At 46.3% G+C, this 26,675-nt stretch overlaps 1 protein-coding gene across 1 annotated transcript; it reads left to right on the forward strand.

Annotated features, from left to right (window-relative positions):
• LGI2 (leucine rich repeat LGI family member 2) lies at window positions 1–26,675 on the forward strand. The gene is made up of 8 exons (XM_029046453.1): window positions 1–185; window positions 3,402–3,473; window positions 5,413–5,484; window positions 8,823–8,894; window positions 12,418–12,489; window positions 13,137–13,306; window positions 19,726–19,890; window positions 24,755–26,675. The coding sequence occupies exons 1-8, from the start codon at window positions 1–3 to the stop codon at window positions 25,570–25,572; spliced, it is 1,626 nt and encodes a 541-aa protein (XP_028902286.1). The 3' UTR covers window positions 25,573–26,675.

A 26,675-nucleotide genomic window follows, 5' to 3' on the forward strand; every position in this document is an offset into this window, starting at 1 on the left:
ATGGGTGTGCTGCGGGGCGGGGGGTCGCTGGTGCTGGCGGTGCTGGCGGCCTCGTGCCTGCTGCAGCGCGCCCAGCTCAGGAGGCCGGGCCGCTGCCCCGCCACATGCAGCTGCACCAAGGACTCCATCATCTGCGTGGGCTCCGCCTGGGTCCCCAGGACCGTCCCGGGAGACATCACCTCCCTGTGAGTCCCTCCCTCCATCCCCCAGCCCTCCTCTCCTCCTCCCATCTCATCTTTCTCTTCCTCCCCCATCTCCCCCCTCTTAGTCCTTCTCTGCCTCCTCCACCTCGACCCTTTCTCCTCTTCCTTTTCCTCTTCCTCCCCCTCTTTCTCCCATAATAATAATGATGGTATTTGTTAAGCGCTTACTGTGTGCGAAGCGCTGTTCTAAGCGCCTTTTTCTCCTCCCCCTCCTCTTAATCCTCTTCCTCCTCCTCTACCTTGTCTCTTCCTCCTCCTTTCCTCCTCTCTCTCCTCCTTTACCTCTCCCCCCTTTCCTTTTTACCTTCCTTCTCTTCCTCCTCTACCCTCCCCTTTGAGCTTCCTCCCCCCCCTCCTTCTCCCCCCCACCAAGGTTTCTCCCCTCTCTTCTTCATCTTTTCTCCCTTCCTCTTCTTTGGAAGTTTCCTCCGCCTGGGAAGCTGTGGGATGCCCCGTCCTCCTCCCACTCCCATCCTTCCACCCCTCTGGATGTCTTTGAGTCTTTACTTTTCCTGGGGGAGAGCGACAGAAGGGTGAGGGCATGGAATATGGGTGGTGGTGGTTGGATGAGGGGTGTGTGTGGGTGGGAGGGAGAGAGATGGGGGTTGGGAGCCGCAGCAACCTGGGAGGAGGAATCACATCGAGGTGCCCGTGCGTGTGGAAGTGCAAGATCACGAGTGCGTAAGACTGTTCGAGTTTAAGTTCGCGTAAGTGGATGTAACGGGGTAGGGTCTGTGTCACGGGAGTGGGTGTGTGACTTCGTGTGCGTGACTGAGTTTATGACGATGTGAATGCGTGAGTATGAGTTTAACGGTAGGTGGGCGGTCGTGAGTTTGAGCGTGAATGAGCGTGTATGCGGTTGAACCGTGCTATTGAACGTGTGTCACGAGAGTGTGGTTGGGGTGGTACGCGAGAGCCTGAGTCTGAGTGTGTGTTTATGCGTACAACTTTCTGGACCTGTGGCAACGTGGATGCGATCGTGGCTTGGGGATCTGATCCAGCATTTCTCCGGCCCCGACTCCCCGCCTTTCCCCTGGAAATCGGGCCCCAGGCTTGATGGCACCCTGGGGTGGCAGCTGCCTCCAAGCAGATGTGTTACAAATGCGGGGTCACGGATGGCCAGCTGGAGTGCATGGAGGACTACAGGATGGGAGGAGGGAGGATGAGAAGACCATTTCCTGCCAGGGAGGTTTCTAGTACTTCACCAGCCCCCCAGGGGTCCTCTGGGGACTGTTGGGACCTTTAACCCGCTTTTGCTTAGAAACCCACTAAATTGCATATGCGGACCCACTCAACTAGCCGCTGGAATCCCTGACTAGCTCTCGTATTGACTGGAAATTCTCTTTTTCCCCTTCAGGCCGGTGTTGCTTCCTGCTACAATAACTCACTTGTTCACAGTCCAGGATGCCAGTAGGAGTAGTAAGGACACCTACTAAGTGCTTGGGAGATGAGGCATTGCACGGGGATTTCGACTGAGATTCCTCAACCCTCCAACCAGTCAGTCAGTCGTCTTTACTGAGAGCTCACTGTGTGCAGAGCACTGTGTACTGGGTGCTTGGGAGAGTACAATATAAGAGATTTGATAGACTTGTTCCCTGCCCGCGATGAGTTTACACTCTAGGATGTTGGGGGAGCAAGGCTATTAAAAGGTGCAGGTGTTATTCTTGGAGATCAAGGAGTGAGAAGGTCATGAGAAGCAGCATGGCCTAATGGTTAGAGCTAGCGGTTAGAGTGGTTAGACTCCCATGGCCTAGTCGAGTCAAAAGGACCCGGTTTCTCATTCCGCCTCCGCCACTTGTCTGTTCTATGACCTCGGGAAAGTGAACCCAAGTCAGTTCACTTCTCGGTGCCTCAGTTACCTCATCTGTAAAATGGGGATGAAGATTAAGCTCCATGTGGGACATGGACTGTGTCCAACCTGATTAGCTTGATATCTACCCCAGTGCTTATTACAGCACCTGGCATATCATAAGCACATAGCAAATACCATAAATAAAAAGGATCAGGAGTTTTCCAGTTGTGATGCCCATTCCCCTTTGGGCCTGCATGGTGGGCTGGCCGATTATTTCTTCCTTTCTCTCTGCCTCTTTTTCTCCCTGTCACGTTGGAGCAGTTGTACTAGTCAGTGTGGAGGGCGCTTGGATCAGGGAATGTTGGGAAACTGCTTTGGAAGCCCAGGGTGTTGGGTGGGACAGGGAAATGAGGAAGAGTAGTAGGGAAACGAGGAGGAGTGGGGGTCAGGGAAAGTTGTGTTGCTTGCTCTTGTCATATTACATCATGTCTGACTGAGTGTCCTTAAGGGGAAACAACTGTCTAATGTACAGATGTGGAGTCCGAGGTCCAGAGCGACTCTGGGGTGGTGAATGAACCAGAGTCAAAGTCTCCTGGCTTCCAGTCTGTTGCTTCGTCCACCTGTTTGCACTGCCTTCTGTCCCTCCTCTCTGTACTGTCGGGTTCTGTTTTCCAGGACTCTGCCTCAATGAACTGTTTAATCTGACCTTGCGTCTGCCGGCGGTTTACCCAACTTGAGGCAGCGTCTTCACTGGCCAAATGAAGTAGATGGGGCATATATCCCTAAAATTCAAGACACCCCCCCCCAGACCCTGAGCTATTTAGAGAAAAAGAGGATGAGCTGTGGGATTGAGTGATCCCGATTGGCTGTCTACATCCTCCAGTCTGTAATATATTTTAGTGTGTCTATACCCCACTAGATCGTAACTCCTTGAGATCAGGGATCATGTATACTAATCCTTCCATACTCTCTCAGGAACTTAGTTCTGTTCTCAGTTCAATAAATCCTAATCATTGATCAGTTGGCTGGATAACTGCTCACTTTTCACTTTCCCCTAGAAGACACAGGTGATGACAGAAACAGAGCTCAAGAGGAATGAAATCAACTGCCCAGCTTCTCCCATGCATCCCTCCTAGCACGACAGCGGAGACAAGCATGTCTACTTCTTTGATACCACTTCCCCAGCCCCACTGTACTTACATACGTATCCTTATACTCCGCTAGTTCCCCCATCTGTAATTTTCCTGTCTTCCCCTATAGATCGTATCGCCGACTCTGTTGTACTGTGCTTTCCCAAGCGCTTAGAACAGTGTTCTGCACACAGTAAGCACTCAGTAAATGCCATTGATGGACTGATCGATTGATAGTTCTTGAGTTTTGTTGAGCTTCTTTCCCCCACTCTTTAGGAGCCTGGTGAACGGAACATTTTCTGAAATCAAGGACCGAATGTTTTCCCATTTGCCTTCGCTGCAGCTCCTGTAAGTATGACACCTTCAAGAACTCATAATGTCTATCTAAAACCATTCCCCTCCATATTGGGGTGTCACGCTCTGATACTCTGGCCCCATTAGCGGAGGCGTGGACACGCTCTGCGATTCTGTTTTGACAAGGTGTTCTCCCACGAGTGCCAGGCATCTCTTTGGTCTTTCTTTTCATCTTTCCCAAAGCCCTTTCCAAATGAGCTTGGAACTAAATTCTTTTGAGTGGAGTTTCAGTGTCAGCCCTCCTTGCCAATGCTTGGTTCCTGCCATCAGAACCGAACTCCTCTGGCACCCACCGGCATCGTGGCTAGGGCGTCGAGTCGAGGTTGGCTCAGGAAGACTCATTCCCCAAATAACTCACTTTTGTTTTTTGACCTTAAAATTGGAGTTGGCTGAAAGAGCAGCTCTGGACCATTTTTGCTGATGATGAGAGTGAGATCGTAGCTAGCTCCTAGACCAGCAGTGCCCTGCTCTCTTTATGGAACCAGTAAAATCGCTTCACTCTGCAATCTGAGTAAAACACAATCCTTTGCATTATTTTCTGTTTTGAAATCAGTGACTCAAAATAGAGAAAGGAGCTAAGTGAAGACAAGCAATAAAGATACCATAACATATAAAGTGATTGTTTCAGTGAAATATCAAGAATTTGAATAAAGGCAGACGGTAGGTTCAAAAAGCGTTTGGATTAATTCGTGAGCAAGGGGAAGCAGCATGGCCTGGTTGATAGAGCACAGGTCTGGGAGTCAGAAGGACCTGGGTTCTAATCCTGGCTCTGCCACGTGTTTGCTGTGAAACCTTGGGCAATTCACTTTACTTCTCTGTGCCACAGTTGCCTCACCTGTAAAATGGGAATTGAGACTGAGCCAATGTGGGACAGGGACTATGTCCAACCCCATTACCTTGTATCTATCCCCAAGCTTAGTACAGTGCTTGGCACATAGTAAGCGCTTAACTAATACCGCAGCTACTATTATGTATTTGCCACTGCGCTCTGATGTCTAGCATGATCTTGCTATTCCTAATCATTTTATCATAATTTTGACATTTGTTAAGCACTGATTATGTGCCAAGCATTGTGCCACGCTCCGAGATAGATTCAAGATAATCAGGCCAGACACCGTGCCGTTCTGACACAGAGCTCACAGTCTAAGGGAGGAGAATGGTATTGAATCCTTCTTTTATAGATGGTGAGGCAGAGAAGTTAAGGTGATTTGCCCAAGGTCTCACAGTGGGCAAGTGGCAGATGCGGGATTAGAACCCAGCTCCACGACTCTAACCACCTTGTTGTCAGGGTTGGTTGCTAATTTGGATCATGTAGACCTTTTTTCTCGATTCATAAAAAGGACACACAATGCTTCCACTAGGAAAGAATGAGCTCTCTGTGTGTTAGTCATAATCTTAAACCTTACCGGAACATTTTGTTAACAGTGGTACTCGTTTGCTATCTAATACTTTGAAACCATGAATAAAGCTTCAATTTCTTGGGCCCCTGCTCTCCAGAATTATTTGAGTGGGGCATCTTGCACAGTTCCACTTCAGAATCTGCCTTTAAAAATGGTTGACCTTTGGCTAAAGAATGAAGACTGAAGATTTTCACCACTTGAAGGTGTTTCCAGGTGGGATTTTAGGAACTTCCTAGGATGATCAAATCTTCAGAATGTCAGGCATGACAGTGCTGATCATTAAGCAGTAGATACCAACACTTGTGACCCATGAATTAGGTCCTATTCACAATGTATGACTGGGCTGGTTAGGAGAAATGCCAGCATCTTTAGTTGGGAGCCTCTTGAGTCAGTTTGAGTGAATCCATGATGCCAGTTGAAGCCGCTGGTTATGGTTTTTTTTTTATCTACCTTATAGAAAGAAACTAGATATTAACTGAGCCAGAAGGCTTAGTGTCCTTGGTTCAGCTGCGATGTTTGCTTTTCACTTTCAGCTTGCTGAATTCCAATGCTTTTACAGTCATCCGAGATGATGCCTTCGCGGGCCTGTTCCACCTTGAATACCTGTAAGTTCTCTCATCTGCTCATCGGCAGTGGGTCAAACTAGACGTTTGGGTGAATTGCAGAGATTTTTTTTTTTCTTAGAGAATCTGACTTTACCAAGAACAGGGCAAGGGAACGGTAACTGAGCTGATTAAATCCCTGAATATACTTCGGGGTTCCGTGTGCCCACTTAATTATTGATGAAGGAGGGCTTCAGGGAGGGAGGACAGGGAGCAAAGAAGATGATTATGCAGCATCAACATTTAGTTTTCGGGTCAATATGCTGTAAGCAGAATAGGAGCCCAGCATGGATATATTTAAGCCTCGGCAACTAGCCTCAGATTCGCTGATGCTGGCCAGAAACGGAGACCAAGGCCGTATAGGAAGTGGTGCCTCTTGCATCAGTTCTCCCTTTTGGGGGCTTGAATCGGTCAATCAGTGGTATTTATTGAGTGCTTACTTTGTGCAGAGCCCTGTGTTAAGCACTCCGTGTCCAAGCACTCTATAGAGAAGCAGCATGGCCTGGTGGAAAAAACACGGGCCTGGAAGTCAGAGGACCTGGGTTCTAATTCCAGTTCCACCACTTGTCTGCTCTGTGACCTTGGGCAAGTCACTTCACTTCTCTGGGCCTCCTCTGGAAAATGGGGTATCAGACTGTGACCCCCATGTGGGACAGGGACTGTATCCAACCTGAGTATCTTGTATCTATCCCAGGGCTTAGTACATACAGTGCCTCGCACATAGTAAGCACTTAACAAATACCATTAAAAAAAAGGCCTGGTTTTAATTTCAGTCATTCACCACTTACTTCTTGCTGGTAGGGTTGCCGCCTCCGAACCGTGTCTCCACCTCCTTTTGTCCCCCTTCTCCGAGTTTTTCCCTTCCCCAACTACACACTTTTTTTTATGGTGTTTGCTAAATGTTTACTATGTGCCTAACACTCTGCTAAGCACTGGGGTAGGTAAAAGTTGATCAGGTTGGACACAGTTCCTGTCCCACATTAGGCTCACAGTCTGTAACTGAGGCACAGAGAAGTGAAGTGACTTGCCAAAGTTCACACAGCAGACAAGTGGTGGAACTGGAATTAGAACCCAGGTTCTTCTGACTCCCAGGCCCGTGCTCTATCCACTAGACAACACTGCTTCTCTATCCTTTCCCTGTCATCTTCTTATCTCTTCTTTCCCCTTTCTTGTCCTTTCCCTCTCACACTCTTTCAACCTCCTCTCTCTTAAATAACACACATCCTCTCATCAGGTTGTTTTTTTTTTTTAATATAACATTCAAAAGATTTTGAAAACCTTGCCTACTTTCTTATCAGAAATTTTATTTTTGAACTCTAAACACATCCTGGCTACAACTTTGGCCTAGCCTCTAGTTTTCAAAATGCCAAGAGAGGCAAGTTCCAAGGTAGACTTCTTCCCCGTCGTATTACTCCACAACAGGAGGAAGTGTCATAGGAAAGCTGTTCTTCCCCAGGTCCTGAGTTGCTGGTGGGAGCAGAGTAAGGCAAGAGCAGAGTTTATTAGAATAATAATGAGTACGCTGTGGGCAGGAATCGAGTCTACTAACTTTTCTATTGTACTCCTCCAGGCACTTAATAGAGTGCTGTGTACTCAGTAAGCTCCCAAAAAGATTATTTAAGTGCTTACTATGTGTGAAAACATTGTGCCGAGAGTTTAGGCAAGTAATAGGTAATCAACCCTCTACCACAGAGTATTCATTCTAAGAGATAGAGGTTTTTACCCCCATTTGACTTAAACCCTTTTGACTTATCCATATTTGACAAATAATGAAACAGGTCCAGGGATGTTAAAAGACTTGCCCATGGTTTCACAAAGGGTCAGTGGCAGAACTGGGACTAGAGGCTGGGCCTCCTTACTCCAATTTGATGCCCTCTCCACTATGCTATGCTGAGAAAAGCAGATTTAAGCAGGTGGTCTTTTTGCTACACCATGGTTCTCTTGCCCTTGGATGCTTTTTAAGTGGCAGAGGAAATCTTTATTTTTACAAAGGAGAAAATCGTGCATTCAGCAAATGGAGGTGCTGGAAGAGCAGGTGCAGGGCCAACTGCAGACTTTGTTTGCAGCGTCCTGCCAAGACCCAGCAGTCGCCCATGTACAAAACTGCAGAAGTAAATGAATGTGAATATTACACCACAATTCTTTTAGACCCTTGTTTAGTGCTAGCTGATTGTGACACCAAATGGCTGGTGATCCAAAGAGAGCCCTTGTTTTTTAATTTTTTATTACTTTTTATGGTATTTATTAAGCTCTTACTATGTGTCAACCACTGTTCTAAGTGCTGGGGTAGATACAAGTTAACTCTTTAATTAGGTTGAACACAGTCCCACTCCCTCATGGGGCTCATGGTCTAAGTAGGACTAGGAGAACTGAGGCACAGGGAAGTTAAATGACTTGCCCAAGGTCACACAGCAAGCAATTGGCAGAGCTGAGATTAGTCCTCTGCCTAACAGTCTTGTGCTCTTTCAAACTAGGCCATGCTGCCTCTCACCAAAAGATTTGGTTCCTCTCTTCATGATTGTTTGAAAATCCTGATTGCCCCGATGTTCCGGCAGCTGGGCCAAGCATATTCTGAAGTGATGGACCCAATTCTGCTGGCACTGAACCCAGGCCGTAACTGGCCTCTCACATGCTTCCACAGCGAAAACTCTCCACGCTTTTCTCTCCCTCCTTCCCATGGAAAACTTTATATCAAAATACAGAAGGCTGTCTGCTCTTACCTTTGAGATCATATGAATGTAGGAACTCACCTGTCATATTAGGACTGTATCTAAAAATATCCAGGAAACCTTACTTTATCATCTATGACACAAGTTTCCGTTCTGTTTCTGAAATGAAACTCATACACACACAGACACACCCCCCCCCCCAGACTCACACTGCACTCTGGACTCCCAGTTAATTTGTAGCACCTGTTTGGCTCCCTAATCTATAAATGCTACTAGTTATCTCCCTCTGTACTCTCTACCTCTGTAACTTGCAGTTTTCATACTCTTGTATTTTGAACTTTTCAGATCTGTGATTTGGATCTTCTTCAGATTTCTCTAGATTGAAAGCTCTTTGAGGGCAGGGACTGATCATGTTTTTCTTCTTTGCAATTCCCCAGAGAGTCCAGGCCAGGGCTTCGCCCACGTGGTAAGCTTGAAAGATGGTGTTGCTTGAAGGAACAGGTGAATGAACAGAGACCCTGGCACCACATCCACACCACTGTGATGACATCTCTCCAAAGCCCTTTTTTGTTCAAAGATGATTTCAGATTTGGTTTGGATACACGTTAGTGAAACAATGGGGAAAATATTCGAAGGAGGGAATGACGCTAATGCCGTTGCTTTTCTTCTCAGATTTATCGAAGGAAACAGAATTGAAACCATTTCAAGAAATGCGTTCCGTGGTCTTCGAGACCTGACACACCTGTAAGTTCTTAGGGCATTTTGGAATTCTCGGGCAAGGCTAACTCCCCGATGTTTCTTTGTGAATATTTCTTCCCCGGGCTCCAATCCCTGCTCTCCCTCTCTCAGCCAACCGTCTCTCTGGCTCACAGGTAGGGCTACATGGGAATTCAGACAGTCAGGGAAGTCAAGAGACCGGGATCGAGTAATAGGAGTGGAAGTTTGGATGGTTTTCTCTCTTTTCGGTAGGACCAGACTTGGTTGCAGCACCCGAAAGGTGTATTTGTATGGCTTCTTTAATTTAAGTGAAAATGGATTTATTCTTCTTTTAAAGTGGTCTTAAACTAAATTCCCAGCAGGTGTTCTTAAGTGAAATTAAGGGATTGGAGCTGTGATTCAGTAGGGTAAAATACACTCAAGTTTGCAATGTCACGAAACCAAGTCAGGTGCTAGGAAATGGTAAAGAATCCGGTTGTCCGACTGGGTGAGCTCCAATGGTGAGGAAACACAGTTAGGGCATCCCTATGAGCTGAGTCAGATGGTTCAGTCCCAAGAAAAGCACCCGAGTGGATCCTGCCTGATTCTTAATGACCCAAGTGTTCCTAACCTTGTTGTCAATCTGTTGGCCATTTGGGAGCCAATGATATTCACTGCAGTTCATCTCCTTGAAGTGGTCTATTCGGGCTCAAGAAAGCAAGGCAGATGGTGCCTGTTATCCACAAAATCGGTCTGTGAAGATTGTTGTTTCAATGGGAAATAGTGGTTTCAATGGGAGTTATTGTGTCAAAGCCTTTCAACGCGATTGGGAAGTTCCGAACATATGCACATTCATTCTTTTGGGATGCCACAGTTCTGCTTTTTGGGGTGCTGTATATTGACAGCACTGTCTTAAAAAGCCAAAGCAATCTCCTGTAAAATGTACCTGTTTACTGACAAGTTCAGGCTTCACTCACGCATATTACACTGGCTTTCGGAGGCAGCTGAGGCAGAAATCTCATACGGAAGTCCTTCGGTACTGCAGCTAAAGTACTCAGTGACAAGCTCACCGTGCAGCAGTTCTTTGCAATTAAAAAATTGTATTCTTTTGATTAAATCTGTCCCTTTTAAAATGGTATTCGTTAAGCGCGTACTCTCTGTCAAGCACTTTGCTAAGCACTAGGTTAGATAAAGTTAACCAGGCCAGATACAGCGCCTCTCCCACTTGGGGCTCACATTCTAAGTAGAGGGAGAATACATATTGAATCCCCAGTTCCATAGGTGACTCCTCTGTGGTTTTCATGAAGATTTGGAGTTAAGAGAAAAATGGCTCACGGGTGAGAACAGTTTCTGAGAGACCCCGTCCCTGTATCCTAAACCCCTGAATGGTAGAAAATGTTGTCTTTTGCGTAAATTAAATAGTAACTGAATTCATATTCTCCTTCTGGGCAGATATAAAGCCAAGCTGAAGAAGCCAGTTGAGGAATTAATTGATGAATTTAAGTAGATGGTCGGTCTGGCTCCCCAAAACCAGAGTGGCACTCTACTCTCTCCAAATTCACTGGGTAGTGTTTCAATTGGTTTGGTCATCTAAACCCAGCCTCTATCGGCAACTTTCTCCTTAGTTCAGTAGTGTGGCTTTTTGCCAAAGCAAAGTGGTTTCTTGAATATGTGCTTTACAAGTAGTAAGCACTCAATAAATGCCATTAAATGCCATTGATGGATTGATTGGTCCCCTACCCTTTAGGAACAGGGTGATTAGTCCTCAGCTTGGGGAATGGTTCTTACAGTGTGGCCTGTCTTCCTTCCCTGCTTTGTCTTCATCATGTATTTTCTCTCCTCCACTAGCACAGGTGATCAAGGCTGCTTAACCTACCAGCTTTTGACAAAAGCATAATTTAACCAGTCAATTCAGAGTATCTACGGAGCAATTACTCTGTGCAGAGCAGAGTACACTAGACATGATCCTTGCCCTCAGGGAGTTTACAAGCCTTCCTCTGTAGCCATGAGAAGGATTCATTTAACATGTTTCTTTATGAATTTTGGTTCTGAAAACTCAAGACCTTAAATTTATGAATAGTGAGCTATACACTGTATTCTGATAAATGCTGTGATTAAAGATTTTTTTCAAGTGAAATTATTGAGGGAGCCTAGAAAGGAGATCAGTGAGGGCTTTGTTAAATAACTGTGTTATTTGCTAAACACCTGCATTTTGCAAAGCACTATGTTAAGTGCTAGTATAGATACAAGACATCAGATCGGACACAGTCCCTATCCCACATGGGGTTCACAGTCTGAGGGAGAGGGAGAATAGTCGTTTGATCCCCATTGTGCATAGGAAGAAACTGAGACATAGGCAAGTTAACTGACTTGCTCAAGATCACACAGCAGGCAGGTGGCAGAGCTGGGATTAGAACCCAGATCTCCTGACTCTCAGTGCTGTGCTGTTTCCACTAGTCCATGCTGCTGCAGATATATTTCCAAATCCATATCACAAAGAGTGTGGGTATAACTTCACCCCAAATTTTGTCCCCAGACACCTCATATTTGGAATGCTAAGAAATGGCAGGCTGTGAGAATCATTTTTTTTTGGACACATTTTTCAGGATGCAGTCTGATAGGAGTAGACAGTTGAGACTTACTTTAATACATTCATTCAATCATATTTATTGAGTGCTTACTGTGTGCAGGGCACTGTAATAAGCATTTGGGAGAGTATGATACAACAATAAGCAGAGGCATCCCCCGCCTACAACGAGTTTACAGTCTAGATGGGGCGAGACGGCCATTAATATAAATTACAGATATGAACATAAAAATGTGGGGTTGGGAGGTGGGAAAGAACAAAGGGAAATAGGGAGACACAGAAGGGAGTGGGAGAAGAGGAAAGGGGGGTTTAGTCAGGGAAGGCCTCCTGGAGAAAGTGTGCCTTCACTAAGGCTTTGTGTGGGGGAAAGTAACGATCTTTCAGATTTGAGGAGGGAGGGCACTTCCAGGCCAGAGGCAGGACCAGATTTCAAAAATATCCTCCCATCTGCTCAAAGAATGGATGGGCAATTTTGGTTCACAGCTGATGAAACTGCCATTTCTTAGCATTTGACATATAGGTCTTATGTCACAAATGAGTTTAAACCCACAGGCCCAACCTTCCTCTGCTCTCTGAGAAGCAACATGGCCTAGTTGAATCAGAGGACCTGGCTTCTAATCCCAGCTGTCACCTGTCTGTTGTGTGACCTTGAGCAAGTCACTTAACTTCTCTGTGCCTCATTTACCTGTAAAATGGGGTTTAAGACTATGAGCTCCATGTGGAACATGGACTGTGTCTAACCTGGTTATCTTGTACCTACCCCAGAGCTTATTACAGTGCCTGGCAAATAGTACAAGTACTTAACAGATACATAAAGTGTGCTCAGTCTTTTATTCCAGGGACCTTGGGCCAGGCCAGGAATCGTTCAGGGCCAAGACAAAGAGCCCTGTTTTAAATCATGGGTTTTTGAAGCGCCTTTACACTGAGTGGAAGATCAAGGTGAAGACCACGTTGAAATTGAGCCCTCTAACTTTCCTTTTCTAGTTCTTTGGCAAACAACCACATAAGAGCCTTGCCAAGAGATGTCTTCAGTGATTTAGATTCCCTGATTGAGTTGTAAGTAATGAACATCTTTGTTACATTTGCTTGACATCGGGACTCAGTTAATCATGCTTCCCATCCCTTCTTTGTGCTGGAGCCGGAATCGGGGATAAAAAACAGTGCACGTTGTGTCTAATTAGCGGTTGCTATTTACAAACAGACTTTTCAATGGGATTACATTAAATTAGGCTTCCCTGGCTGCTCTTCCCCTCAATAATGCATGGTTCGTCAGCTATTACTTATTTTCTGGTGTTTGTCACTGTTGTGCTACTCTCCCCACGCGAATTGGGCTTGTGAAATTTATCTTTCTGTAATGACTTGTTTTAGGGCAGGAGGACCTTTGTCAGGCAGGTTCCTAGGCCAGGCAAACCCTCTTTGCATGGGGCTCTGTCTGTTTTGATGGGATTTGGCGAGAGGTTGCAAACTGTTACGGGAGAAAATTTTGCGCTGAATCCCGAATGCCCGCTGCCTGCCAGAGAGCTGAAATGCCAAACACAGAAGAATCTTAAATACAATCCAAGCAATGAGTGCAGCAGTTTATGTTGAATGCTCAGAATGTTTAGAATCATAGCTCAGTTAAATGTGACAGGGTGCTGACAAGTCTTCAGTTTTGTTTGACTACCAACCATTTCAAAAAATGTCTATTTCTATGTGTTTTTTAGAGATTTAAGGGGCAATAAGTTTGAGTGTGACTGCAAAGCCAAGTGGCTGTATTTGTGGTTAAAGATGACAAATTCCACTGTTTCTGATGTCCTGTGTATTGGTCCACCAGAATATCAGGAAAAGAAGTTAAATGATGTCACAAGTTTTGATTATGAATGCACCACTACAGGTATTCAGACTGTATCTTTCTAAGATCACTATAAAGACAAACACTTAGTCTAACTCCATTTTTTCCATCTCATCCTGACCTGGGGATTGGGCCACACAGGGTTAAAAATGATTCATTTCAGCTCCCTTTGGGAAGGCAGGGTCATTTTTAAAATGGAAACCGCAAGCGTGGAGGAGAACCCACAGGTAAAGTTTCATTTGTGGAGAAGGGAACGCCGGCTAAGAGTGGGCTTTTCAAATTCTGCAATGTTTATTCATCACCTGACTCAGATTGCATTAGGGACTTGTCCGGAGTTTGGGACGAAGCTCTGCAGATATGTTACAAGAACAACACCAATCGATCTTACACAGGAAAACGGCGTGTAGAGAGTTGAAAAACACTGTCCTGGCAGAGCCCTCGTTCAAGAAGCCAACACCGGATGAATTTTTTACTAATCAGGGCCAGCTCTGAAAAGCAGTCAAGTGTTGGGAAGTTTTTGGAAGAAAACATAACTAGGAAATTGGTCTCAGATCATGGTGTTTGTTGTCAAAAGGAGGCAACAACAACCACAAAAAAACCCAAATTACTCTGGGGATAGAAAATCTTCAGGGGAGGTTTTTGTTGTTGGTTTTTAAAAATTCAATCCTGGGCAGAGGTTCCAATTCGTATATTTTTGTTCTTAGAAAAGAAAGTGTAAAGATAAAGATTTCACCTAATAATCAAAAAGAGTAAACAACAGTTCACTTGCTCTTGCTGAAAGGGACCCAAGTTTTCACATCTTTCGCAGCAGATCCTGAAGGCAGAGTGTGCTGACTGGGGGACATATGAAATTGCTTCTATGAATAAAAAGATATGTATTGAGACTGATATTATACAAAGAAGCTGAGGTGTGATCATTTAGCAGAGGACCCAGGTCTTCAGAAAAATGGTAGGGAGTGAGAGGTTCCCATTCAGACATACTGGATGGAAAGATTTGACCTCACTGATTACCTTTCAAGTCAGTCTACCAAAAGCAGAAAAAAATGGATTCTAGAAAGATTTATAGGTTTCTGCACAAGTTATGTCTGTGTCCAGCCTGGAAACCAGAGTTCCAGAGAAAACTGTCGCATTTTGCTAGGGGTGCCTGTACTTAATTGGGTTAAAATACCTTGTTTGAAATTATCCAGGATAAACTATCATGTTGCCCATACCTGGGGAAGTTATATGCAGCTTGGAATGACTGTCAGCGATTTGAAACTTCCCCTAAATCTGGAATAGGATAAGGAGATATGGAGATGGGGGGAGATTTTGCTGGCTTCCCAGCCACAGCTAATCCCTTCTTTCTGGTTAAGGAAGGAACAGTTCCATTGGTGTGCTTCGGATTATGACAGTGGTCAGCATGGCACTTCCTGGTAATAGAGAAATACAGTGATTCATCGAGGGTTTTTTTTCTTTCTCCATTATAAACCCATTAACCTTCACAATTTCTCCTGTCACGGGAGCCCACAGCCATAAAGACAGCCCTGTGTCAGGGAGAGGACAAGAAATAAGAAGTTAATGGAACCGAGTCCTTGGAACCAGCCATGCCTTCGCCTCTGTAGTGTTTTATTAAAATTAATGGCTCGAGGAGGAAAATGTATGAGAGGGATGCCAGGAAGGGCGAAAAGAGACCCGTTAGTATCCTGACCACCTTTGTAAGTGTCGGGAGAGGGGCGTAACTTTTCCCCAGTAAACTGTTTTGCTCCTCATAAGGAACGATGATAGAATTTTTCTAGGGGTCTTCGCTCTCCTCGGCTGCTAGACTAGGGAGAAGAGATGCAGTTCTACACTTTCTGTCCTCTAGCCTGAAGACATAATCAATACTATGTTACAAAGTCATTCTGTTCAGGTTTCATCTGTTCCCATTAACCATCCCCGCCTTCCTTTCTTAACCCCAACTTCAGGTCTAATTTTAGGTTGCTGAAAGTAATCCACATCCCTGGAAAGGAGGAGAATTCACCCCCTCTGAGGGAATGAAATTTCAATCCTAATTGTTTTCTGAGGGCCCAGAACTGATAAAATGCAGAAAGAATCCAGAGGCAAAGGTGCCATTTCTCTCTCTCTGAGGGATTAACGTCTTGTATAATTTATTTTGGAAAAGAACTACCAGGAGGCACTGTCCATTCTGTTGAGTCCAGCAGGAGTAAGGGTTGAATTGAAACAGTCTTCACTGACATCATTAACTTAATCCAATGTGAATAGAAGTGGCAGGTCAGACTCCAGAGAACTCTTTGAATACTTTACTCCAGATAAAAGAATTAGTAAATTGCCACCTTGCCAATGGCCACATTCTTTGAGGCAATCTGAGAATAAGTGTGTTCATGCAAAGGGCAGTGTAATTACTAAAGAGGGATTTATTTCAATGTTTCCAGTCTTCTCCCTCTTCCCTATTCTCCCCTCACCCCTTTTCTTTCTTCCTTTATTTATGCCCCCCTTAAGAATTGCACTCACATTTGCAACCCTAACAGACTCTGCAATTGCCAGATAACAAAACAGATCAGATATGTGAAACCTCCTCCTTTCCCATTAACCCCAGGGCCTAGTAGAATTGGTACAGGGTAGAGCTGAGAATCTGAATCTTTTCAGGCTGGTGGATCTTTAGACCATTTAAATGGTTGGACCACTGTGGGGCTGGGGTTGTATATTTTGTTTTCGTTTAGATTTCACTGCACTCTCTCCTTATTTTTGGCAGCTGAGCGTTCTTAGCCTTTTTCTAAAATCTAAGATTTTCTCAGCCAGCTTGAATTGCATGTGGATGGAGGTGAGAGTTAAAGTGTTCAGGGTTTTTTGTCTTGTTTTGTTGTTAATGGGATTTGTTAAGCATCGACTATGTGTCAAGCACTGTTCTGAGAGCTGGGGTAGATAGAAGATTAATCAGGTGGGACAAGTCCCTGCCAACATGGGACTCACAATCTAAGTCAGAGGGAGGAGGATTTCATCTCTATTTTACAGATAAGGTAACTGAGGCACAGAAAAGTGAGGTGATTTGCCCAAGGTCACACAGCAGATATGTGGCGGAGCTGGTACTAGAACCCAGGTCCCCTGACTCCCAGGCCTGAGCTCTTTCCATGCTGCTTCTCATCGGATCAAAATGTGAACTTGGAAAAAAATTAATTATGTGCAAGACTTGTCTTTGGAGACTAGCATATTAGTTATGAAATGGTCCTGGAATTCTCAAGCCATCTCAGAAGTAATTTAAGAATCCAGCTGTACCTTTCATTCAATATTCATTCAATAGTATTTATTGAGCGCTTACTATGTGCAGAGCACTGTACTAAGCGCTTGGGATGAACAAGTCGGCAACAGATAGAGACAGTCCCTGCCGTTTGACGGGCTTACAGTCTAATCGGGGGAGACGGACAGACAAGAACAATGGCACTAAACAGTGTCAAGGGGAAGAACATCTCGTAAAAACAACGAACCCCAGCTCTAAACAAGACATTCATTCCAGTTTTCCCCTCCTTTTCCAAATAGAGGAAAGGTCTCAGCATCATCCTGTTCTTGTTCATGCCCTTCTGTGGTACCTCAAGACCAGTTTAGCAAGGCTGAACCCAGTTTGAGAGGTTGATTTGTACTAGTTCACTGAGCAGGAGCAAAGCCCAGTCGCGAAAGTTCTGATGGTTGTCCCTGGTGTTGCCTGCACAGCGTGTCGACCCTAAGAACCCCATCTTAATTCTTTCCCCGGTCACGAGTCCCGGCTCATGTTATCCTTAGCTCCCCATCACAGCTCACCACACTCAGTTGCCCCCTTCCATCCAGTCGTGGTTCTATCATCAGCTTCCTCCCGACTCTAAGGCCATCTTAGTAGAGGAAGTAGTGGTAATAATAATTATGATGTTTGTTAAGCGCTTACTATGCGCCAGGCACTGTACTAAGTGCTGGGGTGAATACAAGCAAATCGGATTGGACACAGTCCTTGTCCCACGTGGGGCTCAAGGTCTCAATCCCTATTTTTACAGATGAGATATCCGAGACCCAGAGAAGTGACTTGCCTCAGGTCACACAGTAGACCGATGTTGGGTAGGGATTGTCTCTCTCTGTTGCCGAATTATACTTTCCAAGAGCTTAGTACAGTGCTCTGGACACAGTAAGCGCTGAATAAATACGACTGAATGAGTGAATGAAAAGTGGCGGAGCTGGGATTAGAACCCATGACAATAATAATAATAATAATGTTGGTATTTGTTAAGCGCTTACTATGTGCCGAGCACTGTTCTAAGCGCTGGGGTAGACACAGGGGAATCAGGTTGTCCCACTTGGGGCTCACAATCTTAATCCCCATTTTACAGATGAGGTAACTGAGGCACCGAGAAGTTAAGTGACTTGCCCAAAGTCACACAGCTGACAAGTGGCCGAGCAGGGATTCGAACCCATGACCTCTGACTCCAAAGCCCGTGCTCTTTCCACTGAGCCACGCTGCTCTGACTCCCAGACCCGGGCCCTGTCCACTGTGCCACACTGCTTCTCATGTTTCTCCTTTATGCTTTTATTACTTCGACTAGTAATAGCAGTACTAGAATACTAGTAGTAATTGTATTTATTAAGCACTTACTGTCTAGCACGTGCTGTTCTGGGGCCTGGGAAAGGCTGAATGGTTGTCCTAGGGACCTGCGGGATTTAGTCGTCAGTTACCATGTTGGGGCTTCCCCATCATTCTCCTTTTGAACTCCCATGACCCTCTTCTCTACCGCGACTAGGTTCCTTGTTTCGACTTATGTGGATCTTGGCACTTGCTCCTCCTTGTTGTCCCAGCATACATGATCTAAGTCCTGCCTGAGATGAACAATTCTTCAAGGGCTTTTGGCCTGTAAGCTGCTTGGACTGCACATGCACATTTATCTTGGAAGGGTCCCAATCCGAATCACTTTGCAGTCCCAACAAATACCAGAGAACAGAACATTTCATTCTTTCTCCTGTTCTTCCAAATCCAGAATGCACAAGGCCAAGAGGCCACCACTTAAGACTGGGTCCTGTTGAAGAGTCTCCCAATACCTGGGCAGTTGAGGCAAAGACTTGCTAGGAAGTTCGGTGTGGGCAGGAAACGTCTATCAACGCTATCGCATAGTACTCTCCCAAGTGCTTAGTTTGGTGCTCAGCATACAGTAAGCACTCAATTAATACCACTCATTGATTGGTTGAAAGATAACATCATATGGAAGTGTGTAAGTGTGTGTGTGTGTGTGTGTGTGTGTAGAAGCAGAGTAGCTCAGTGGAAAGAGCCCGGGCTTGATAGTCAGAGGTCATGGGCTCTAATCCCAATTCCACCACTTGTCAGCTGTGTGACTTTGGGCAAGTCACTTAACTTCTCTGGGCCTCAGTTGCCTCATCTGTAAAATGGGGTTTAAGACCATGAGCCCTACGTGGGACAACCTGATGACCTTGTATCCCACCCCCAGTGCTTAGAACAGTGCTTGGCACATAGTAAGCGCTTAACAAATGCCATCATTATTATTATGTGTGTGTGCAATAGTTATAGATATGTAATAATCTGTAGTATTTATTGAGCATCTACTGGGTGCAGAGCACTGTACTAAGTGCTTGGAGGTGTACCATGGAGTTAGAAGACGTGATCCCTGACTTCAAGGAACTGTCTATGAGAGGAGACATAAACAAAAGGCTACTCTGAGGAGGAACTCAGTTAAAAACCACTGAAGTTCACTAGTATGCACTGAAACTTGGTAGAATGATAAGAAGAAAATGATTCCATGTGGCTACCAAAAATACCTCTGTGATAGAATCTTCTCCATCTAAATCCACCATCCTCCCTTTTTGTGTTCTTTCCATTCTGGATTTAATTAATTAGCCCAAAGTCTCGTCTGGAAGAAGGGGGGAGGTGTGGGGAGGAGGAAGGTTTGGGAAGGGAGGTGCCATTGCCATTGAAGAGTGTTTGTACTCTTTGCTTCCATTTAAATTTCACAGCAAATTGAGTTGAGTAAATAACAGATTGCACTTGGAGTCTGTAGGGTATTTTAAATTCCTTTTTGAGAGATATGGGTGTAGTAGCAGATTTTTCAGTTACCTAGGGATAGCACAGAGTCCTTGATTCGATTCTTGATGTTTCAGGCCCCTCCACTAGATTCAAAGTGGTTGTTTCCAATTTCTTCAAAAGATTTGAGATTCCTTCATTTTATATGTGATTTCCAATGAAATGGCCCTTTTCTTCCTTCCCCTTTCACTGCAGACTTCTCATTCACTCGCAGTCCGTAGTGAATTTGAGCTGCAAATCCTATACCAACCATTGTCTTGTCAGGATCCCCCATACTGAAATATCCCACTGTGATTTTTAGGAATACCAAACATCTTGCCCTTCCTTTCCCCTCCCCTTCTAGAGTACTGATGATAGACTGGGTTGCAGAATATCAGTTTGACGGTCATTCTAGGGGATCGATTTTGGTCACTGTCTTTAAAATGTCTGTTTCTAGATTTTGTTGTTCATCAGATTTTACCCTACCAGTCGGTTTCTGTGGATACATTCAACACAAAGAACGATGTCTACGTGGCAATTGCCCAGCCTAGCATGGAGAACTGCATGGTATTAGAGTGGGATCACATTGAAATGAATTTCAGGAGCTATGACAACATTACAGGTAGGTTTGTGGCTCTATTGATGATGATGGTGATGATGATGATGATAATTTGTAGTGCCTCCTGAGCACTTTCTAAGTGCTTAAGAACTATGCTAAGCACTGGGGTACACACTAATCAGATGTCTGATCTGATCCACGTGGGGTTCACAGTCTAACAGTCTAAGAGGGTGGGAGAGCAAGTATGTAATCTCCATTTTTAAGTGAGTAAGCTGAAGCATAGAGAAGTCAGGTGACTTGCCGAAGATCACAAAGCAAGCAAATGGTGGAACTGATATTAGAGCCTGGTTCTTCAGATTTATGTTCCCTTTTAAATATAGGCTGTTGATTCAGAGGAGGAAGTCTCCTTGGGGGCAGCTAAGTGTGGTGAGTCTCCCTGCTTTCTGACACCTGGGAGAAAATGTGTCATGAAGAATGCAGAAAATGCTATCTAGAGGCAATCTGTATCCTGTGGTCCCTTTATCCAGGAGTTGTGAGCCCTGGGCTGATGCTTGATGACAAAAGACGACTTCCAGACAATCTGATTTAAACATATTAAGCCCCCATTCCCAAGTAATTTAAACCAGAAAGCATTTAGTATATCTGACTTGAACAAGCTTTTGGAAGAGTTGGTAAAATTTGTAAATATCCCTTCAGGATATCTACCACCAACCCAATTTAAGGAGGATGAATCACAAGATTCCCTTCCCAGCTTTGTCCCCTCGCTCACACTGTTCCCCTGTCCTGGAATTCGCTTCTTTCCCAAATCTGATTGACCACAGCTCACCCCACAGTCAGTGCCCTCTGAAGATCCCACCTCCTCTAGCAAACCTTCTCTGATTAGTTCCTGGCCTCCCAAATCATTCAAATCCACCTGCAGTAATCGCCTCTATAATCGCCAGCAATTATGAACTTCTTTATACCCATCCTGAGCACTTTTTATATATGTTTTATTTGTTGATTCAATTCCTTACTTTTATTGCTCTAATTCTAAATGTTTTTATGTCTTTCTACCATGAAAGTATAAACTCCTTGTCAGCAGGGAGTATGCCACCTCCGTGTTTAATACTTCCCAAGCTCTTAGTACAATGTATCACACCTTCTATTACTACAACTGCTAGTTCTCCAGCCAGTAGTATTACTGCTAGAGCATGGGGTAGTGGATAGAGCATGGGCCCGGGAGGCAGAAGGTCATGTGTTCCAGTCCCAGCTCTGCCACTTGTCTGCTCTGTGATATTGGGCGAGTCACTTAACTTCTCTGTGTCTCAGTTCCCTCATCTGTAAAATGGGGATTGAGACTGTGAGCCCCACGTGGGACAGGGACTGTGTCCAACCCGAATTGCTTGTATCCACCCCAGTGCTTAGTACAGCACCTGACACATGGTAAGTGCTTAACATTATATTAGAAGATAAAGTCCTAATTTCAGTATCCTCCAGATACTATCAATCATCAGTATCAGCAACATTTTTTGAACATCTGATGTGTTTGCAACTCTGTACTAGACTCCTGGGGATGTATAAACCCTCCCGTTGAGAAATCTTCACTCCAAATAGGATGCTCCAGACCCCACTGGGAATGGGGTACATTCAGAGGGAAGACAACAAGTTGATTAGGAAATGTAGTCCGGCACTCTCGGCAGTATCTGCAGTTCTTTTGATTCCCCTTAATTCTCATGGGATCTCAGAGATGTTTCTGGAGCAGTTTGGGGATCAATCAATCAATCAATCAATCATCAATCAGTGATATATTTATTGAGTGCTTATTGTGTGCAGAGCATTGTACTAAGCACTTTGGAGAGTGCAATATAACAATATAACAGAGTCGGTAGACACATTCCGTGCCCACAACAAGCTTAAAGTCTGAGGGAGAGAGGGAATGGCGGGGGAACGAGGGAGACATCAATTCCAGAGGCTGGGACGGTAGCATCTCTGTCCAGGAGACAGGCTGTATTTCCAGAAGCACTCACCTCAGAAGCACTCTGGATACAGTCAATCAGCTAATCGTATTTATTGAGTGCTTACTGTGTGCAGAGCGCTGTACTAAGCGATTGGGAGAGTACAATTCAACAACAGACACATTCCCTGCCCACAACGGGCTTACCGTCTAGAGGACACAGGCTTACACTCTGGACACAGGCCATCAGTGATTTCCTGTGGGGAAACGGGGGCAGGACAGCCCGGGCCTCTGCTTTAGTCTGTGCCCGCAGTGCGTCCGAGGCAGGGTACTGACCGCGGGGATGTGGTTGGTGGTGAAGGCCCCCTGTTTTGTCCTCCCTCCAGTTCTTCTTTCCCGGAGAGAGGTGAGTCAGGACTGAAGCTCACACCGAGAAGACTAAAGCAGCACAGTAAAGTCAGGTGCTTTGCCCAGGTTCCCAGAGCAAATTAGCAGAATCATCTAAGCGGCGCCCCTCTATATGCATTCAGCTGTGCTTCCCCTTCACACAAGGGAGCAGAGGGGGAGACCAGTTTTCCCCAGCCCTCCCCCCAAATCACCCACCCGCTGCACAGCACCCAATATCACTCTCGGGCCCTGAACGAGCGACACGCCTCCCTAAGCATCTTACCGTGGGACACCGGGTGGCAGTCTGCCTTGATGGGTTTATTAGCGCTCTGCAGCTGCAGCTTCCAACTCCCATCTCAGTGGCATTTCGAGATGGGAGACCCCCTAGGAATTTCCCGGGAACAAACCAGCTTCTGCACAGGTTCCGGGACACCGGGCCGCCCAGAAAGTGTCATTTCGCCCCCGAGGAAGAAGGGCCAATAATTACCCTCATCTCCGAATATTGAAAGTTCCCGAGCCCCGGTGCTCCAGAGATGTCACTTCCAATAAACCTCCACTCATCGTCAGACCATCTGGCCTTTTTGTGCTGAACTGACATTCCTGGAAATCATGGCTAGGTGGTTCTGCAAATATGCAGTCAGCACTCTGAGGGCCAGGTGGGAGTTGAAGAATTTAAACCAAAAAAAAAATGTATTTTTTCAATGCACAAAGTAGGGACGGGAGATAAGGGCCACATGCCCACAAACTCGGCCCCTTCGTCCTTTGGTTCAATGCCAGACGGGGACTGTCGAGCTTCCAGAGAACCTCCTAGGGGCCATAGTGATTAAGATTCCACTCAGATTATGCTCGTTGTCTCCAACCTGCAGGGTTGTCTGCCTGTTGTAGTCACCAGTCTGCTCTTTCTACTCTTGCCGCGTATCTGGTGGCACTTGGGGCTTTCTCTGAGTCCACCGATTTACCTCTGTCCCAATTCCTTTTTTTCCTCCTATATTTAAAAATGTTCATATAGACTATTTTTTGCCCCGTCAATTATAATCATGGTATTTGTCAAGTGGTTACTGTGAGCCAAGCACTGTGCTAGGTGCAGTATGTGGGAATTGGACATAGTTCCTTTCCCACAGTCAAAGTAGGAGAGGGAACAGGCATTGAATCCCCATTTTGCCGATGAGGAAACTGAGGCACAGAGAAGCTAGGTGACTTTGGTAAGATCACACAGCAAGCAAGTGACAGAGCCAGGATTAGAAACTCTGACGGCCAGGCCCGTGCCCTTTCCAGTAGACCACACTGCTTCTTGCTTCCCCAGCTGCAGATAACTGCAGAGAGGCGCGTGAGCCTGTCGGTGTTTGAATGGAACAGGTCTCGCCAGAGTGTGGTTGATGGGAGAGGTGCTCACAGTTGGGGCAATCTTCCCCTGGAGTCAGCTGAGCCAGGCCGGGCTCTTTGTTGCTGCAGGGCTCCGCTGACTCAGGGCAGGCTGTTTGCTGAGGTTGAAGGGGTGTTGGCCTTCATATGAGGACTCATCATTGTCATCATCAGTGGTATTTATTGAGCACTTATTGTGTGCAGAGCACTGTACTAAGTGCTTGGGAGAGTCCAAACCAACAGAGTTGGTAGACATATTCCCTGTCCACAAGGAGCTTACATTCTACAGGGAGAGACAGACATTAATATAAATATGACAAGCTGACTTTTAAAAGGCCTTGACAGAAAAATTTTCTCTCCCCAGCCCAAACTGCTCCAAGAACTGTGGCAGTTTTGTTGTTTTTTTTTAGTGGTATTTGTAAAGTGCTTACTATATGCCAGACACTACTAATCCCTGGGGGAGGTATAAGATAGGTTGGACACAGTCCGTGTCCCACATGGGGTTTACAGTCTTAATCCCCATTTTACAGAGGAGGTAACTGAGGCACAGAGAAGTGAAGTGGCTTGCTCGAAGTCACACGGCAGATAAGTGGGAGAGCCGGGGTTGAAACCCAAATCCTTCTGACTGCCAGGCCATGCCCATTTTCTTAGCATCTAAAAAAAAAGGAAAAGATTTCAATGTTAAACATTCTGGAACTTGACAAAATGATCTCAGGGATCCAAGGGGGGAAAGGATCTGTTTCCAATTGAATTCTCAGGATGATTCAATTGAAGGAAAAGAACATGCTGTCAAATCTATTGTATTATGCTCTCCAAAGTGTTTAGCACAGTGGTCTGCATACAGTCTTTGTCAGTCAAACGTATTTGTTGAGCCCTTACTGTATGCAGAGAGCTGTACTAAACCCTTGAGAGAGTATAATATAACAATAAATAGAGACACATTCCCTGCCCACAGTGAGCTTACAGGCTAGAGAAGGCACTCAAGAAGTGCTCAGTAAATACCATTGATAGATTTAAAGAGTTTCCCCACCCCCCGCCCAGGTTTACCAGGTTAACTTCCTCAATGAAATGAATTTAGTTCATTTCAGGTTAATGTGGGGACACAAGCGCCGCCCCCCGTATGATGCCCCCCAGAGCTCCGTGGTCCCCGGCGGTCCCCGGCCCACATTCCGCGTACCTGTACCCCTCGGGGCCTGGCGCCAGTCTGCCACACACTGACCTCCTTCCCCTTGGTTTGGAGAGCAGGCCAGTCCATTGTGGGCTGCAAGGCCATCCTGATCGAGGACCAGGTCTTCGTGGTGGTGGCCCAGCTGTTCGGGGGCTCCCACATCTACAAGTACGACGAGAGCTGGACCAAGTTCGTCAAGTTCCAGGACATCGAGGTGTCGCGGATCTCGAAGCCGAACGACATCGAGCTGTTCCAGATCGACGACGAGCGCTTCTTCGTCATCGCCGACAGCTCCAAGGCCGGCCTGTCCACGGTGTACAAGTGGAACAGCAAAGGCTTCTACTCGTACCAGTCCCTGCACGAGTGGTTCCGGGACACCGACGCGGAGTTCGTCGACATCGACGGGAAGTCTCACTTGATCCTGTCGAGCCGCTCCCAGGTCCCCATCATCCTGCAGTGGAATAAAAGCTCCAAGAAGTTCGTCCCTCACGGAGACATCCCCAGCATGGAGGACGTGCTGGCGGTGAAGAGCTTCCGGGTGCAGGACAGCCTCTACCTGTCCCTGACCCGCTTCATCGGGGACTCCAGGATCATGAAGTGGGACAGCAAGCAGTTTACGGAGATCCAGGCCCTCCCGTCTCGGGGCGCTATGATCCTGCAGCCCTTTTCCTTTAAGAATCATCACTACCTCGCCCTGGGGAGTGACTACACCTTCTCCCAGATCTACCAGTGGGATGGCGAGAAAGAGCTATTTGAGAAGTTTAAAGAGATCTACGTGCAGGCCCCTCGCTCCTTCACCGCCGTGTCCACCGACCGGCGAGATTTCTTCTTCGCGTCCAGTTTCAAAGGGAACACGCAGATATTCGAGCATATCATCGTGGACTTGAGTTTGTGAGGGGGCTAGGAGGGAAGGAAGCCGAGGGGCCGGACCTTCCTCCCCTGCCCGACGAGGCAGCCTAGAATGCACCTGGCTGGGGGAGCACTTAGAAGTTACCCGAGCTTCTGGAACTCGCATTCAAATAAGGGATTGCATCTGCGTGGCTGGCAGCATCCCAGGCCCAGCTCCCCGTTTCTGAAGACTTTAGAAAATGTAATTACGGAGAAAAGCGTGCAGCGCGACAGGGTCTGCCCTTGCTAGGACTTTTCATGAGGACATAAGAAATTGGATCTGGAGGGCAGGGGCTGGGGAGAGCAGATTTTCAGAGCCATCTTTTCAGCGAGACCGCTTCAAGGGACAGTCAAGCGATCTCGCCTCTGGTGATGATTCGGCTGAAAATAGCCCGCCAGCCCCTCCGCAGAGCCACCTCAATCTCCTGAAATGGATGTCCCGGCCCCTCTCTCTTCTTCCTTAGTATAAAACCAAGACTGTTGCTTTAACCCACCCGCCCAGGGGATCACGATAATGGTAATTCACTAGAGCATATTGGGAATGTCTCCATTCGGTTGGGAGTAGAGGGCCGACTGTCGGGCCCGTTCGAGGACTGGGGATTCAGGGTGAGGCCCTTCACGTCTGACAAGGGTTGAATCGCTGGCCCCGGGGAGGGACGGGGGAGTCGCTATCACAAAAAGAGCCACCAAGGCCCTCTCTGTGGGCCTTTGTGGGCTCTTCTCTTTGTGAAGACCACCTGGTTCTCTTCCACTGTGGAGGCTGAATCCTCACAGAGCAGGAGATGAAGGAAAAGCCCGACGCCGCGTGCATACGCACAAGCAGCTATTTCCGGCAACGCCCAAATAGGCTGGCGTGGTCGGAAGAATGTTCCCTATCTCCCTGGCGGTGATCTAGTCCCGCCGCAAAACTCAGTGCGGGGGGCTTCAGCCCAGTGGCTGGTGACCGACATCTTCCCTAGAGCTTGGAGTTAGCTCAAGAGGGAAGCCAAAGACTCCCTTTCCTTCTTCCTTGGGAGGGTCTCTGGGTCAGCACCTCCCCCAGAGGGGCATCTAGTGGAAAATCCACAGAGTCTGCAGATCATAATAAAAGCAGGTGGCTGAGTCTTGTCA

Source organism: Ornithorhynchus anatinus, chromosome 18 (genome assembly GCF_004115215.2).
Source record: "Ornithorhynchus anatinus isolate Pmale09 chromosome 18, mOrnAna1.pri.v4, whole genome shotgun sequence".
Taxonomy (NCBI): Eukaryota; Metazoa; Chordata; class Mammalia; order Monotremata; family Ornithorhynchidae; genus Ornithorhynchus; species Ornithorhynchus anatinus.